Source organism: Phaenicophaeus curvirostris, unplaced genomic scaffold (genome assembly GCF_032191515.1).
Source record: "Phaenicophaeus curvirostris isolate KB17595 unplaced genomic scaffold, BPBGC_Pcur_1.0 scaffold_614, whole genome shotgun sequence".
NCBI classification, from domain to species: domain Eukaryota; kingdom Metazoa; phylum Chordata; class Aves; order Cuculiformes; family Cuculidae; genus Phaenicophaeus; species Phaenicophaeus curvirostris.
The window spans coordinates 13392-28714 of record NW_027207141.1 but is presented as its reverse complement, the minus strand read 5'-3'; the positions used below and the strand labels follow the sequence as shown (position 1 = coordinate 28714).

General features: G+C 63.1%; 1 protein-coding gene across 1 annotated transcript; it reads left to right on the top strand.

Annotated features, from left to right (window-relative positions):
- The first annotated feature begins 1222 nt into the window (after window positions 1–1222).
- LOC138735240 (neuralized-like protein 4) lies at window positions 1223–14093 on the top strand. Its single transcript, XM_069883144.1, has 7 exons — window positions 1223–1397; window positions 3511–3596; window positions 4176–4283; window positions 6451–6592; window positions 8677–8789; window positions 12533–12677; window positions 13301–14093. The coding sequence occupies exons 2-7, from the start codon at window positions 3533–3535 to the stop codon at window positions 13491–13493; spliced, it is 765 nt and encodes a 254-aa protein (XP_069739245.1). The 5' UTR covers window positions 1223–1397; window positions 3511–3532; the 3' UTR covers window positions 13494–14093.
- The last annotated feature ends 1230 nt before the right edge of the window (window positions 14094–15323 follow it).

Genomic DNA, 15323 nt, shown 5'->3' with positions numbered 1-15323 from the left:
TTCCCCCACCATATTTTGGGGTCCCCCCCACATTTAGGGGTCCCCCCCCACTTTTTAAGTCCCTCTCCCCTATTTTTGACCCCCCCACCCCATTTACCCCCCTCCACCCCCTATTTACCCCCCCCCCACCCCATTTACCCCTCCCCATCATGTCCCCCCCCCCCTCCCCAGAGCTTGACCCCAGAGCATCCCCCCCATACCCAGCCCCCCCCTTTCCACATTTAGGGGTCCCCCCCCCCTTTTTTGACCCCCCCCCGCTATTTTTGACCCCCCCCCACCCCATTTACCCCTCTCCCACCTCTTTTTACCCCCCCCCTCACCCCACTTACCCCTCTCCATCATGCCCCCCCCCCCCCCCAGAGCTTGACCCCAGAGCATCCCCCCCATACCCAGCCCCCCCCCTTCCACATTTAGGGGGTCCCCCCCCCCTTTTTGACCCCCCCGGTATTTTTAACCCCCCCTCCCCTATTTTTGACCCCCCCACCTCCTTTTTACTCCCCCTCACCCCATTTACCCCTTCCCATCATGTTCCCCCCCCCCTCCCCCAGAGCTTGACTCCAGAGCATCCCCCCCATACCCAGCCCCCCCCCTTCCACATTTAGGGGTCACCCCCCCTCCTTTTTGACCCCTCCCGGTATTTTTAACCCCCCCTCCTCTATTTTTGACCCCCCACCTCCTTTTTTACCCCCCCCCCACCCCATTTACCCTCCCCATCATGTCCCCCCCCCCCCCACAGCTTCCCCTGGACCCAGAGCATCCCCCCCATACCCAGCCCCCCCCTTTCCACATTTAGGGGTCCCCCCCCACTTTTTTGACCTCTCCCGGTATTTTTAACCCCCCTCTCCTCTATTTTTGACCCCCCCCACCTCTTTTTACCCCCCCTCACCCCATTTACCCCTCCCCATCATGCCCCCCCTCCCCAGAGCTTGACCCCAGAGCATCCCCCCCATACCCAGCCCCCCCCTTTCCACATTTAGGGGTGTCCCCCCCCCCTTTTTAACCCCCCCCGGTATTTTTGACCCCCCCCACCCCATTTACCCCCCTCCACCCCCTATTTACCCCCCCCCACCCCATTTACCCCCTCCCCATCATGTGTCCCCCCCCCCTTAGAGCTTCCCTGGACCCCAGAGCATCCCCCCCGTACCCAGCCCCCCGTATCCCATTTTTAACGCCCCCCCCCCCAATTTTTTGGGGTCCCCCCCCCATTTTTTTTCCAGATCCGCGAGAACTACGGCCCCGACCTGGACGAGGTGCCGGCGGGGACGCTGCTGGGGCTGCTGGTGGACGGGGGGGGTCGCCTGCACCTCTTCGTCGACGGCGTCGACCAGGGGGCGGCTGCGGGGGGGGTCCCGGCCCCCTGCTACGTCCTCATCGACCTCTACGGCCAGTGCCAGCAGGTAAGAAAAAAAAAAAAAAATGGGGGGGGGACACCCCAAAAATCTGATATACGCCCCCCCCCAATCCCATTCCCAGGGTCCTAGTGCCCCCCTCTCAATTCCATTCCCAGGGTCCTAGTGCCCACCCCAACAATCCCATTCCCAGGGTCCTAGTGCCCGCCCCAACAATCCCATTCCAGGGTCCTAGTGCCCCCCTCTCAATCCCGTTCCCAGGGTCCTAGTGCCCACCCCAACAATCCCATTCCCAGGGTCCTAGTGCCCCCTTCTCAATCCCATTCCCAGGGTCCTAGTGCCCCCCCCCAATCCTATTCCCAGGGTCCTAGTGCCCCCTCACAATCCCATTCCCAGGGTCCTAGTGCCCCCCCTCTCAATTCCATTCCTAGGGTCCTAGTGCCCCCCCCAATCCAATTTCCAGGGGACTTGGAATTGGTCCCCCATGGGGACTGGGAACCCCCCCATGGGACTGGGCCCCCCCCACAATGGGACTGGGACCCCCCTATATACACATTGACCCCCCCACCATGGACTGGGACCCCCCACAATGGGACTGGGACCCCCCCTAGTGGACTGGGACCCCCCCTAAATGAACACTGATCCCCCGCCATGGGACTGGGACCCCCCCATATAAAACACTGACACCCCCCACCGTGAGACTAGAACCCCACAATATGAACACTGACCCCCCCCATGGGACTGAGGCCCCCCCCAGTGGGATTGGGACCCCCCCCCAATGGGACTGGGACCCCCCATATAAACACTGACCCCCCCATGGGATTGGAACCCCCCACAATGGGATTGGGACCCCCCCATATAAACACTGACCCCCCCCCACATGGGACTGGGACCCCCCCCCCAGTGGGACTGGGACCCCCCCATACAGACGTTGATCCCAATAGACCCTGTTGCCCCCTCCTCCAATTAGACTGGGACCCCTCCCTTTCTAACCTGATCCGCCCCCCCCATTTTGGGGTGTGGGAACCCCCCAATGGCCTTGAGACCCCCCCGGAAATTACTGGAACCCCCCTTTGAGCCCTGATACCCTCCCCCCCCAGCCCCAATATTTTGGAGGGGTACACTGGGAGCACTGGGATTGAGGAGTGGGGCACTAGGACCCTGGAAATGGGATTGAGGAGTGGGCACTAGGACCTTGGAATGGGATTGAGGGGGGCACTAGGACCATGAGAATGGGATTGAGGGGGGGCACTAGGACCATGAGAATGGGATTGAGGGGGGGGCACTAGGACCATGAGAATGGGATTTGAGAGGGGGGCACTAGGACCCTGGAAATGGGATTGAGAGGGGGGCACTAGGACCCGGGAATGGGATTGAGGAGTGGGCACTAGGACCCTGGGAATGGGATTGAGAGGGGGCACTAGGACCATGAGAATGGGATTGAGAGGGGGCACTAGGACCATGAGAATGGGATTGAGAGGGGGGCACTAGGACCCTGGGAATGGGATTGATGGGGGGGCACTAGGACGCTGGGAATGGATTGAGAGGGGGGCACTAGGACCCTGGAAATGGGATTGAGGAGTGGGCACTAGGACCCTGGAAATGGAATTGAGAGGGGGCACTAGGACCATGAGAATGGAATTGAGGGGGGGCATTAGGACCCTGGGAATGGGATTGAGGAGTGGACACTAGGACCCTGGGAATGGGATTGAGGGAGGACATTAGGACCATGAGAATGAGATTGAGGAGTAGGGCACTAGGACCCTGGGAATGGGATTGAGAGGGGGGCACTAGGACCATGAGAATGGGATTGAGAAGTGGGCATTAGGACCTTGGGAATGGGATTTGGGGGGGGCACTAGGACCCTGGGAACTGGATTGAAGAGCAGGCACTAGGACCCGGGGAACGGGATTGGGGGGGCACTAGGACCCTGGGAATTGGATTGAGAAGGGGGCACTAGGACCCTGGGAACGGGATTGGGGGGGCACTAGGACCCTGGGAATTGGATTGAGAAGGGGGCACTAGGACCCTGGGAATGGGATTGGTTGGGGGGGCACTAGGACCCTGGGAATGGGATTGGGGGGGTACTGGGAGCACTGGGACCCCCAAGTTTGGGGGGCGGGGGGCAGAGGGGACCCCAATTTTCCCCCCACCCCCCCAGGTTTCCATCGTGTCGGACGAGGATGGGGGGGGGGCCCGGGGACCCCCGAGCCCGGGGGGACGTGGAGAAGGCGGACGTGGTGGATGGTGAGTGGGGGGGCGACCCCCAAGTGTGGGACAGAGGGGGTGGGGACCCCCAAATCTATGGGGCTGGGGGGGGAGCTCAGGGACCCCTGAATCTATGAGGTTGGGGGTCTCTGTGGGGTTGGGGGCGTCAGGGACCCCCAAATCTATGGGGCTGTGGGTTCCTGTGGGGCTAAGAGGGTTGTGAAGCCCCTAATCTATGGGGCTGGGGGCCTCTATGGGGCTGGGTGGCTCAGGGACCCCCCAAATCTATGGGGCTGGGGGTCCCTATGGGGCTGGGTTGGCTCAGGGACCCCCAAATCTATGGGGCTGGGGGTCCCTATGGGGCTGGGGGGGGGTCAGGGACTCCCAAATCTATGGGGCTGGGGGTCCCTATGGGGCTGGGGGGGGTCAGTGATCCCCAAATCTATGGGGCTGGGGGTCCCTATGGGGCTAAGGGGGTCGTGGACCCCCAAATCTATGAGGCTGGGGGGGAGTTTCCCTTCCCCCCCCCGCCCCGGCCCCGAATGGTTTCGCCCGCGGAGGCCACGCCCTCTCCCGGCTCTGACCACGCCCCCCCGTGCTCTGGCCCCGCCCCCTCAGGGGTCAAGGAGCGGCGCCGCTGGGTCCCCCCGCCCGCCGGTTCCCCCCCCCAGCCCTGCCCCTACCAGGCCCTGTGCGCGCGCTTCAAGGACCTCCTGCTGCTGCCTGGTGAGTGGGGGGGGTACTGGGAGCACTGGGATGGGACTGGGGGGGTACTGGGAGAGGTGGGATTGGGGGGAGGGGGCGATTGGGAGCGCTGGGATTGAGGAGTGGGGGCACTGGGAGCACTGGGATTGAGGGTGGGGGGGCACTAGGACCCTGAGAATGGGACTGGGGGGGGCACTAGGACCCTGGGAATGGGATTGAGGGGGTACTGGGAGGACTGGGATTGTGGGGGGAGGCAATTGGGAGCTCTGGGATTGAGGAGTGGGGGCACTGGGAGCACTGGGATTGAGAGGGGGGGCACTAGGACCTTGGGAATGGGACTGGGGGGGGGCACTAGGACCCTGGGAATGGGATTGGGGGGGTACTGGGAGAGGTGGGATTGAGGGGGGGAGGCGGTTGGGAGCGCTGGGATTGAGGAGTGGGGGCACTGGGAGCACTGGGATTGAGAGGGGGGGCACTAGGACCCTGGGAATGGGACTGGGGGGTGGGCACTAGGACCCTGGGAATGGGATTGAGGGGAGGTACTGGGAGTACTGGGATGGGACTGGGGGGTACTGAGACCACTGGGATTGAGGTGGGGGGTACTAGAACCCTGGGAATAGGATTGCGGGGGGTACTGGGATGGGACTGGGGGGGGTACTGGGAGAAGTAGGATTGGGGGGGAGGCAATTGGGAGCACTGGGATTGAGGAGTGAGGGCACTGGGAGCACTGGGATTGAGGGTGGGGGGCACTAGGACCCTGAGAATGGGATTGGGGGGGGCACTAGGACTCTGGGAATGGGATTGGGGGGGTACTGGGAGGACTGGGATTGGTGGGGGAGGCAATTGCGAGCACTGGGATTGAGGAGTGGGGGCACTGGGAGCACTGGGATTGAGAGGGGGGCACTAGGACCCTGGGAATGGGACTGGGAGGGGGCACTAGGACCCTGGGAATGGGATTGGGGGGTACTGGGAGCACTGGGATTGAGTTGGGGGGTACTGGGAGTCTAGAATGGGATTGGGGAGGCGGGGAGGGGGGGTCAGGAGGATTTGGGGCCCCTAAGAGGGGGTTTTGGGGGTCCTGGGGGGCCCTGAGAGGAGTTTTTGGGGGTCCTGGGGGGCTCTAAGAGGGGTTTTGGGGTATAAGAGGGGTTTTTGGGGGTCCTGGGGGGGTCTAAGAGGGGTTTTTGGGGTCTAAGAGGGGCTGTGGGGGGTCCTGGGGGGCTTTAGGAGGGGTTTTGGGGGTCCTGGGGGGCTCTAAGAGGGGTGTTTGGGGTCTCAGAGGGGTTTTGGGGGGTCCTGGGGGGCTCTAAGAGGGGTTTTTGAGGTCTAAGAGGGGTTTCGGGGGGTCCCGGGGGGCTCTAAGAGGGGTTTTTGGGGTCTAAGAGAGTTTTTTTGGGGTCGGGGGACCCTAGGAGGGGTTTTGGGGGTCTAAGAGGGGTTTTTGGGGGTCCTGGGAGGCTCTAAGAGTGATTCTGGGGGGCCCTAAGAGGGTTTTTTGGGGGTCCTGGGGGAATCTAGGAGGGGTTTTGGGGGCCCTAAGAGGGATTTTTGGGGGTCCTGGGGGGCTCTAACAGAGGTTTTGAGGGTCCTGGGGCCCCTAAGAAGGAGTTTTGGGGTCCTGGGGGGCTCTTAAGAGGGATTTTTGGGGGGTCTAAGGGGGTTTTTGGGGGTCGGGGGGGCTCGAAGAGGGGTTTTGGGGGTCTAGGAGGGTTTTTTGGTGGTCCTGGGGGGCTCTAAGAGGGGTTTTGGGGGTCTAAGAGGGGTTTTGGGGGGTCTTGGGGGGCTCTAAGAGGGGTTTTTGGGGTCTAAGAGGGTTTTTTTTGGGGTCAGGGGGACCCTAGGAGGGGTTTTGGGGGGTCTAAGAGGGGTTTTTGGGGGTCCTGGGGGGCTCTAAGAGGGGGTTTTGGGGTCTAAGAGGAGCTTTTGGGGGTCCTGGGGGGCTCCAAGAGGAGTTTTGGGGGGTCTAAGAGGAGTTTTGGGGGCCCTGGGGGACCCTAAGAAGGAGTTTTGGGGGCCCTGGGGGACCCTAAGAAGGAGTTTTGGGGGTCCTGGGGGGCCCTAAGAGGAATTTTGGGGGTCCTGAGGGGCACTAAGAGGGGTTTTTTGGGGGTGTAAGAGGGGTTTTGGGGGGTTCTGGGTTTGGGGGTGTCTTTTGGGGGGGTCTATTTAATATTTTTTGCCCCCCCAGAGGAATATTTTGCCCCCGAGCCCCGACGCTGCCTCTGCTTCTGCGAGTCGTGCCAGCAGCGCCGCGGCGAGGAGGGGGGGCGGCGCGGGGAGGGGGCGCACGAACCCCCCCCACCCCTCGGCTGGTGCCGCTTCAGCCTCCGGTGAGGAGATTTGGGGGGGTCTTGGAGGGGTTTGGGGGTGTCCTGGGGGGCTTGGGGGGGTCTGAGTAGGGTTTTATGGGGTCTAAGTGGGGTTTTATGGGGTCTAAGTGGGGTTTGGGGGTGTCCTGGGGTGCTTGGGGTCTGAGTGGGGTTTGATGGGGTCTAAGTGGGGTTTGGGGGTGTCCTGGGGGGCTTGGGGGGGTCTGAGTGGGGTTTTGGGGTGTCCTGGGGGGCTTGGGAGGGGTCTAAGTGGGGCTTTATGGGGTCTAAATGGGGTTTGATGGGGTCTAAGTGGGGTTTGGGGGTGTCCTGGGGTGCTTTATGGGGTCTAAGTGGGGTTTGATGGGGTCTAAGTGGGGTTTGATGGGGTCTAAGTGGGGTTTGGGGGGGTCCTGGGGTGTTTGGGGGGGTCTGAGTGGGGTTTTATGGGGTCTAAGTGGGGTTTTATGGGGTCTAAGTGGGGTTTGGGGGGGTCCTGGGGTGTTTGGGGCGGTCTGAGTGGGGCTTGGGGGGGTCTAAGTGGGGCTTGGGGGGGTCTAAATGGGGTTTGATGGGGTCTAAGTGGGGTTTGGGGGTGTCCTGGGGTGCTTGGGGGGGTCTAAGTGGGGTTTGGGGGGGTCTAAGTGGGGTTTGGGGGGGTCTAAATGGGGTTTGATGGGGTCTAAATGGGGTTTGGGGGGGTCCTGGGGTGTTTGGGGGGGTCTGAGTGGGGTTTTATGGGGTCTAAGTGGGGTTTTATGGGGTCTAAGTGGGGTTTGGGGGGGTCCTGGGGTGCTTGGGGGGGTCTAAGTGGGGTTTTGTGGGGTCTGAGTGGGGCTTGGGGGGGTCTGAGTGGGGTTTGGAGGGGTCTGAGTGGGGTTTGGGGGTGTCCTGGGGTGCTTTGAGGGGTCTAAGTGGGGTTTGGGGGGGTCTAAGTGGGGCTTTATGGGGTCTAAGTGGGGTTTGGGGGTGTCCAGGGAGGGTTTGAGGGGTCTAAGTGGGGTCTAGGAGGGTTTTGGGGTGCTGAGAGCGGGTTTTGGGGTGTCTAGCGGGGGTGTTGAGGAGCTTTAAGTTGGGTTTGGGGTGTCCTGGGTGGGTTTTAGCTTGTCCTAGGGTGGTTTTTTGGGGTTTTCGGGGTGCCCTGTGGGGTTTTTGGGGTGCTGAGGGTGGATTTTGGGGTGTCCTGGGTGGGTTTTGGGGTATCCGGGGGGATTTTGAGGAGCTTTAAGTTGGTTTTTGGGGTTCCTGGGGTGGGTTTTTGGGGTTCCTGGGTGGTTTTTGGGGTTTCTGGGGCTTGTTTTGGGGTTCCTGGCTGGGTTTTGGGGTTCTTTTGGGGTACTGGGGTGGGTTTTGGGGTGCCCTGTGGGGTTTTTGGGGTGCCGAGGGTGGATTTTGGGGTGTCTGGTTGGGTTTTGAGGAGCTTTAAGTTGGGTTTGGGGTGTCCTGGGGTGGTTTTTGGGGTTCCTGGGGTGGTTTTTGGGGTGCTAGGGGTGGGTTTTGGGGGTTTTTGGGGTGCCCTGTGGGGTTTTTGGGGTGCTGAGGATGGATTTTGGGGTGTCCTGGGTGGATTTTGGGGTGCTGGGGTGGGTTTTGAGGAGCTTTAAGTCGGGTTTGGGGCATCCTGGGTGGGTTTTAGCCTGTCCTGGGGTGTTTTTTGGGGTTCCTGTGTGGTTTTTGGGGTGCTGGGTGGGTTTTTGGGGTGCCGAGGGTGGATTTTGGGGTGTCCTGGGTGGATTTTGGGGTGTCCGGGTGGGTTTTGAGGAGCTTTAAGTCGGGTTTGGGGCATCCTGGGTGGGTTTTAGCCTGTCCTGGGGTGTTTTTTGGGGTTCCTGTGTGGTTTTTGGGGTGCTGGGTGGGTTTTTGGGGTGCTCTGTGGGGTTTTTGGGGTGCTGAGGGTGGATTTTGGGGTGTCCTGGGTGGATTTTGGGGTGTCCGGGTGGGTTTTGAGGAGCTTTAAGTTGGGTTTGGGGTGTCCTGGGTGGGTTTTAGCCTGTCCTGGGGTGGTTTTTGGGGTTCGTGGGTGGGTTTGGGGGGTTTTCGGGGTGCCGGGGTGGGTTTTTGGGGTGCCCCGGGTGGAGTTTTGGGGTGCTGAGGGTCCCCCCCAGGCCGCGGCCGCGCTCGGAGCCGTCGGCTTCGTGGCACAAGTGGCCTCGGGCGTTCGGCGGCTCCAGCGCCGGCGGCGTCAGGCGGAGCCTCGACCGCGGGGAGCTCGTCCCAGGTAAGGGGGGACCCCCCCAAAAAATATACCCCGGGGACCCCAAAAAAATACACCCCGGGGACCCCAAAAACACCCCAGGGACCCCAGAAACACCCCCAAAAACCACCTCAGGGACCCCAAAAACACCCCAGAGAGCCCAGAAACACCCCAAAAACCACCTCAGGGACCCCAAAAACCCACCCAGGGACCCCAAAAACTACCTTAGAGACCCCCAAAACCCCCCAAAAACCACCCTGGGGACCCCAAAAACCCCCCAAAGTCACACAGACGACCCCAAAATCCACTCCAGGGACCCCAAACCCCCCCAAAAATACACCCCGGGGACCCCCAAAAAATATACCCCGGGGACCCCTAAACCCCCCCCCCAAAAACACCCCAGGGACCCCAAAAACACCCCAGGGACCCCAAAAACACCCCCAAAAACCATCTCAGGGACCCCAAAAAGCACCCCAGGGACCCCAAACCCCCCCCAAAACCACCCCGGGGACCCCAAAAACCACCCCAGGGACCCCAAACCCCCCCTCACAACCACCCCAGGGACCCCAAAACCCCCCAAAAATCACACCAGGAACCCCAAAAACCACTCCAGGGACCCCAAAACACCCCAAAAATCACACCAGAAATCCCCAAAACCACCTTAGAGACCCCAAAACACCCCAAAAACCACCCGAGGGACCCCAAACCCCCGCAAAAATCACACAGGGGACCCCAAAACCCACCCCAAGGACCCCAAAACCCCCCAAAAATCACACCAGGAACCCCAAAAACCACCCCAGGGACCCCAAAACCCCCCAAAAATCACACAGGGGACCCCAAAATCCACTCCAGGGACCCCAAAACACCCCAAAAATCACACTAGGGACCCCAAAACCACTCCAAGGACCCCTAAAATCACACTAGAAACGCTAAAAATCACACTAGGACCCCTAAAAACCCACCCAGGGACCCCAAAAACCCACCCAGGGACCCCTAAAACCACCTCAGGGACCCCCAAAACCCCCCAAAAATCACACTGGGGACCCCAAAACCACCCCAGGGACCCCAAAACCCCCCCAAAAACCACCCCAGGGACCCCAAAAACCACCCCAGGGACCCCAAATCCCCCCCAAAACCACCCCGGGGACCCCAAAATGACACCAGGAACCCCAAAACACCCCAAAACCACCTCCAGGAACCCCAAAACCGACCCCAGAGATGCAAAAAGCACCCCCAAAACCACCCTGGCACCCCAAAAATCACACCAGGAACCCCAAAACCCACCCCCAGGGACCCCAAAATTCCCCCAAACACCCCAACCCCCCCCCAGGGACCCCAAAACCCACCTGGGAGACCCTGAAAAGACCCCAAAACCAGCCCTGGGACCCCAAAACCACCCCAGGGACCCCAAAACCACCTGGGAGACTCTGAAGAGACCCCAAAACCAGCCCTGGGACCCCCCAAACACCCCAAAAATCCCAATAGAAACACCAAAAACACCCCAAAAACCACCCCCGGGACCCCAAAAATCACACCAGGAACCCCAAAACCCACCCCAGGGACCCCAAAATTCCCCCAAACCACCCCCCAGGGACCCCACAACCCCCCAAAAATCACACCGGGGAACCCAGAAACCACCCCAGGGACCCCAAAACCCCCCCAAAATCACACTGGGGACCCCAAAAACCACCCCAGGGACCCCAACCCCCCCCCAAAATCACACTGGGGACCCCAAAAACCACCCCAGGGACCCCAAATCCCCCCCAAAACCACCCCGGGGACCCCAAAATGACACTAGGAACCCCAAAACACCCCAAAACCACCTCCAGGAATCCCAAAACCGACCCCAGAGATGCAAAAAGCACCCCCAAAACCACCCTGGCACCCTAAAAATCACACCAGGAACCCCAAAACCCATCCCCGGGGACCCCAAAATTCCCCCAAACACCCCAAAACCCACCCCAGGGACCCCAAAACCACCTGGGAGACTCTGAAGAGACCCCAAAACCAGCCCTGGGACCCCAAAACCACCCCAAAAATCACAATAGAAACACCAAAAACACCCCAAAAAGCACCCCCGGGACCCCAAAAATCACACCAGGAACCCCAAAACCCACCCCAGGGACCCCAAAACCACCTGGGAGACTCTGAAGAGACCCCAAAACCAGCCCTGGGACCCCCCAAACACCCCAAAAATCCCAATAGAAACACCAAAAACACCCCAAAAAGCACCCCCGGGACCCCAAAAATCACACCAGGAACCCCAAAACCCACCCCAGGGACCCCAAAATTCCCCCAAACACCCCAAAACCCCCCCCAGGGACCCCAAAACCATCCTGGGAGACCCTGAAAAGACCCCCAAAACCAGCCCAGGGACCCCCAAAAACACTCTAGGGACCCCTAAACCCTCTCCCCACCCCATAGCCCCCCCCCTCCAGCCCCATAGCGCCCCATAGCCCCCCCTCTGCCCCATAGAGCCCCTTTCCCCACCCCATAGCGCCCCATAACCCCTCTCCCTGCCCCATAGCGCCCCATAACCCCTCTCTCCCTGCCCCATAGCGCCCCATAACCCCTCTCTCCCTGCCCCATAGCCCCCCATAGCCCCCTCTCCCTGCCCCATAGCGCCCCATAACCCCTCTCTCCCTGCCCCATAGCGCCCCATAGCCCTCTCTCCCTGCCCCATAGCGCCCCATAACCCTCTCTCCCTGCCCCATAGCGCCCCATAACCCTCTCTCCCTGCCCCATAGCGCCCCATAACCCTCTCTCCCTGCCCCATAGCGCCCCATAACCCCTCTCTCCCTGCCCCATAGCGCCCCATAACCCCTCTCTCCCTGCCCCATAGCGCCCCACAGCCCCCCCACCAGCTCCATATACCCCCTTTCCCTGCCCCATAGCGCCCCATAGCACCCCATAACCCCCCTCCCTGCCCCATAGCCCCTCTCTCCCTGCCCCATAGCGCCCCATAGCCCCCTCTCCCTGCCCCATAGCACCCCATAGCCTCTCTCCCTGCCCCATAGCGCCCCATAACCCCCCTCCCTGCCCCATAGCGCCCCATAACCCCTCTCTCCCTGCCCCATAGCGCCCCATAACCCCCCCTCCCTGCCCCATAGCCCCCTCTCCCCACCCCATCCTGCCCCATAGTCCCCGTCTCTGCCCCATAGGCCCCCCCCTCCAGCCCCATAGCGCCCCATAACCCCCCCTCCCTGCCCCATAGCGCCCCATAACCCCTCTCTCCCTGCCCCATAGCGCCCCATAACCCCTCTCTCCCTGCCCCATAGCGCCCCATAACCCCTCTCCCTGCCCCATAGCGCCCCATAACCCCTCTCTCCCTGCCCCATAGCGCCCCATAACCCCTCTCTCCCTGCCCCATAGAGCCCCATAGCCCCTCTCCCTGCCCCATAGCGCCCCATAACCCCTCTCCCTGCCCCATAGAGCCCCATAACCCCCTCTCCCTGCCCCATAGCACCCCATAGCCCCCTCTCCCTGCCCCATAGCGCCCCATAGCCCCCCCTCCTTGCCCCATAGCACCCCATAGCCCCCCCCTCTGCCCCATAGAGCCCCTTTCCCCACCCCATAGCCCCCCTCCCTGCCCCATAGCACCCCATAGCCCCCCCCCAGCCCCATAGCACCCCATAACCCCCCTTTCCCCACCCCCTAGCCCCCCCCCAGCCCCATAGCGCCCCATAACCCCCCTTTCCCCACCCCCTAGCCCCCCCTCCCTGCCCCATAGCGCCCCATAACCCCCCCCGTGTCCCCCCCCCCAACAGGCCCCTGGTCGGTGCTGGCGCCCCCCGACAAGGCCGGGGGGGGTCCCGGGGGGCTCCGTGGGGCGGGGGCTTCGCTGCCCCCCCGGCTGCTGCTCTCGCCCGCCCTGCGCTACGCCAGCCTGCCCCCCCTCGCCCCCCCGGCACGGTCAGATGGGGGGACTGGGGGGACTGGGGGGCACTGGGAGGGGAATGGGGGGACTGGGAGGGGAATAGGGAGCACTGGGAGGGGAATTGGGGGCACTGGGGGGACTGGGAGGGGAATTGAGGGGAATGGGGGGCACTGGGAGGGACTGGGAGGGGACTGGGAGGGGAATTGGGGGGAATTGGGGGGACTGGGAGGGGAATTGAGGGGAATTGGGGGGACTGGGAGGGGACTGGGAGGGGAATTGGGGGGACTGGGAGGGACTGGGAGGGGTGGGGAGCGGAGGGGGGCGTGGCCTCACCGGGAGGGGGCGTGGTTATGCAAATGAGCTTGAGGGCGCTTCAAGCTTTAAAGGGGCAACGTCCCACTCTAGGAGATGGGGGGGGGTCCCTTGGGGCGTGGCCTTAAAGGGGCAACGCCCCTCAATAGGGATGGAAAGAAGTGGAGAGGGGGCGTGGTTAACGGAAGGGGCGTGACCAAGGGGGCGTGGTTATGCAAATGAGCCCCAGAGAGCCTCCAGCCTTAAAGGGGCAACGCCCCCTTAAAAGGGGATGGAAAGGGGGGACGGGGGTGTGGCTTTTAGGGGGGGTTTCCTGACCCCCCCCCCAACCTTATTCTCTCTCCAGGTTCCGGGACCCCAGTTCCCAACGAGCCCACGGGGCCCAAGTGGCTTTCGAGGTTTGCGTGCGGCCTGGCTCCTTCCGGGCCGGCCCCCCGTCTCTTCGCCCCCCCGAAGGCCTCGACCCCACGGAGATCGAGTGGGTCACCAAGGAGCCCGGGGCCACCGTCCTCTGCGGGCTGCTGGTCCGCGTCGACTGACCCCCTACCCCCCAAGAGAACGGGGACCCCCCCGAAGAGAAGGAGACCCCCCAAAATGGGGTTGTCCACCCCCCCATTTGGAGACTTAGGGGGTTGGGGACCCCCTCACAGAGAGGGACCCCCCTCAATATGGGGTTGGGGACCCCCCCTAGAAGAAGGAGACCCTAAAAATAGGGGGTTGCCCCCCGCTTTGGGGGCATTTGGGGGTTGGGGACCCCCAGAAATGAGAGCCCCCCCCCCAACCTATCCCCCCCCACCTAAGACACCCTCAAAATGGCGCCTCCCCCCTCATAAAGTCCCATTTTTGGGGACCCCCCCACCCCTTTCCATGGGGGGGGGCCCTTTGCACACCCCGAATTGAGGAGGGGGGTCCCAGAGCCCCTTTTTTTGGGGGGCTCTCCCCTATTTTTGGGGTCTCCATGTGAGGGGGGGGGTGGGGGTGTCCCCCAAATCCCCTCCCCCCAGCACTTAAGCCCCTCCCCCCCCCCACCCCCCCACCCCCCTTTTTATTTATTTGCCCCCAAATGTGAAGCCGGGAGGGGGGGGAGGTTTGGGTTTTTTTTTTAATTGGGATAATTGGGTTTTTATTTAAAGCTGCTGCGGGGGGGCGGGGAGGGGTAAAGGGGGGGAGGGGGGGGGTCTCTGTGCTCCGGCCCCTCCCCCCTCCCCTTTATAAATGGAGGAAAAGAGAGAAATGGCCTCGTGGGGGCGGGGCTAAGGGGAGGGGGCGGGGCCAACCGCTCACGTGACCCATCGCCGCTGGGGGAGGGGGCGTGGCTAAGCGATCACGTGACCCAGCGCTGCGCAGAGAAAGCGCGGGCGCCCATCGCTCACGTGACCCTGAAGAGGCGGGAAAGGGGGCGGGCGCGCGCGGCCGGTCGGTCACGTGACCCCCCCCTCGCCGCGCGGGAATGGGGAGGGGGCGTGGCCAAGCGCTCACGTGACCCAGCGCTGCGCCGGGGGGCGTGGCCACGTGACCCTTCGCCGCTGGGGGAGGGGGCGTGGCCGAGCGCTCACGTGACCCAGCGCTGCACCGAGAAAGCGCGGGAGCCGATCGCTCACGTGACCCCGAAGGGGAGGGGCGCGCGCGGGCAGTCGCTCACGTGACCCATGGCCGCGCGGGGGCGGGGGAGAGGAGGGGGCGTGGCCAAGCGCTCACGTGACCCGTCGCTGCGCGGGAACTTGGGGGGGGGGGGGAGGTGAGCCAGGTGCTCACGTGACCTCTCGCCGCGCGGGAATGGGGGCGGAGCGGAGGGGGCGTGGCCGAGCGCTCACGTGACCCAGCTCTGCACCCAGAAAGCGCGGGCGCCAATCGCTCACGTGACCCTTAAGGCCGGGGGGGGGGGAACCGCTCACGTGACCCGTCGCTGGGCGGGGGGCGTGGCCACGTGACCCCCTCGCCGCGCGGGGATTCGGGGAGGCCGCTCGCTCACGTGACCCTGCGGGAGGGGGAAGAGCGCGCGGCCAGTTCCTCACGTGACCAATCGCGCCCCGCGGGGAGGGGGGCGTGGCCAAGCGCTCACGTGACCCTGTGGCGGCGCGGGCAAGGCCCACGTGACCCGGAAGTGGGCGGGGGGTGGGGAAAGAGGGAGAGGCGCTCACGTGACCTGGTTGGGCGCGCGGCCCACCGCTCACGTGACCCATCGCTGCGCAGAGAAAGCGCGGGCGCCGATCGCTCACGTGACCCCGAAGGGGCGTGGGGCCGATCGCTCACGTGACCCGTCGCCGCGCGGGAAAGGGGGAAGGGCGGGTAGCTACGTGCTCACGTGACCCCTCGCTGCGCGGGCCGGGGGGGGGCGTGGCCACGTGACCCCTCGCTGCGCGGGAACC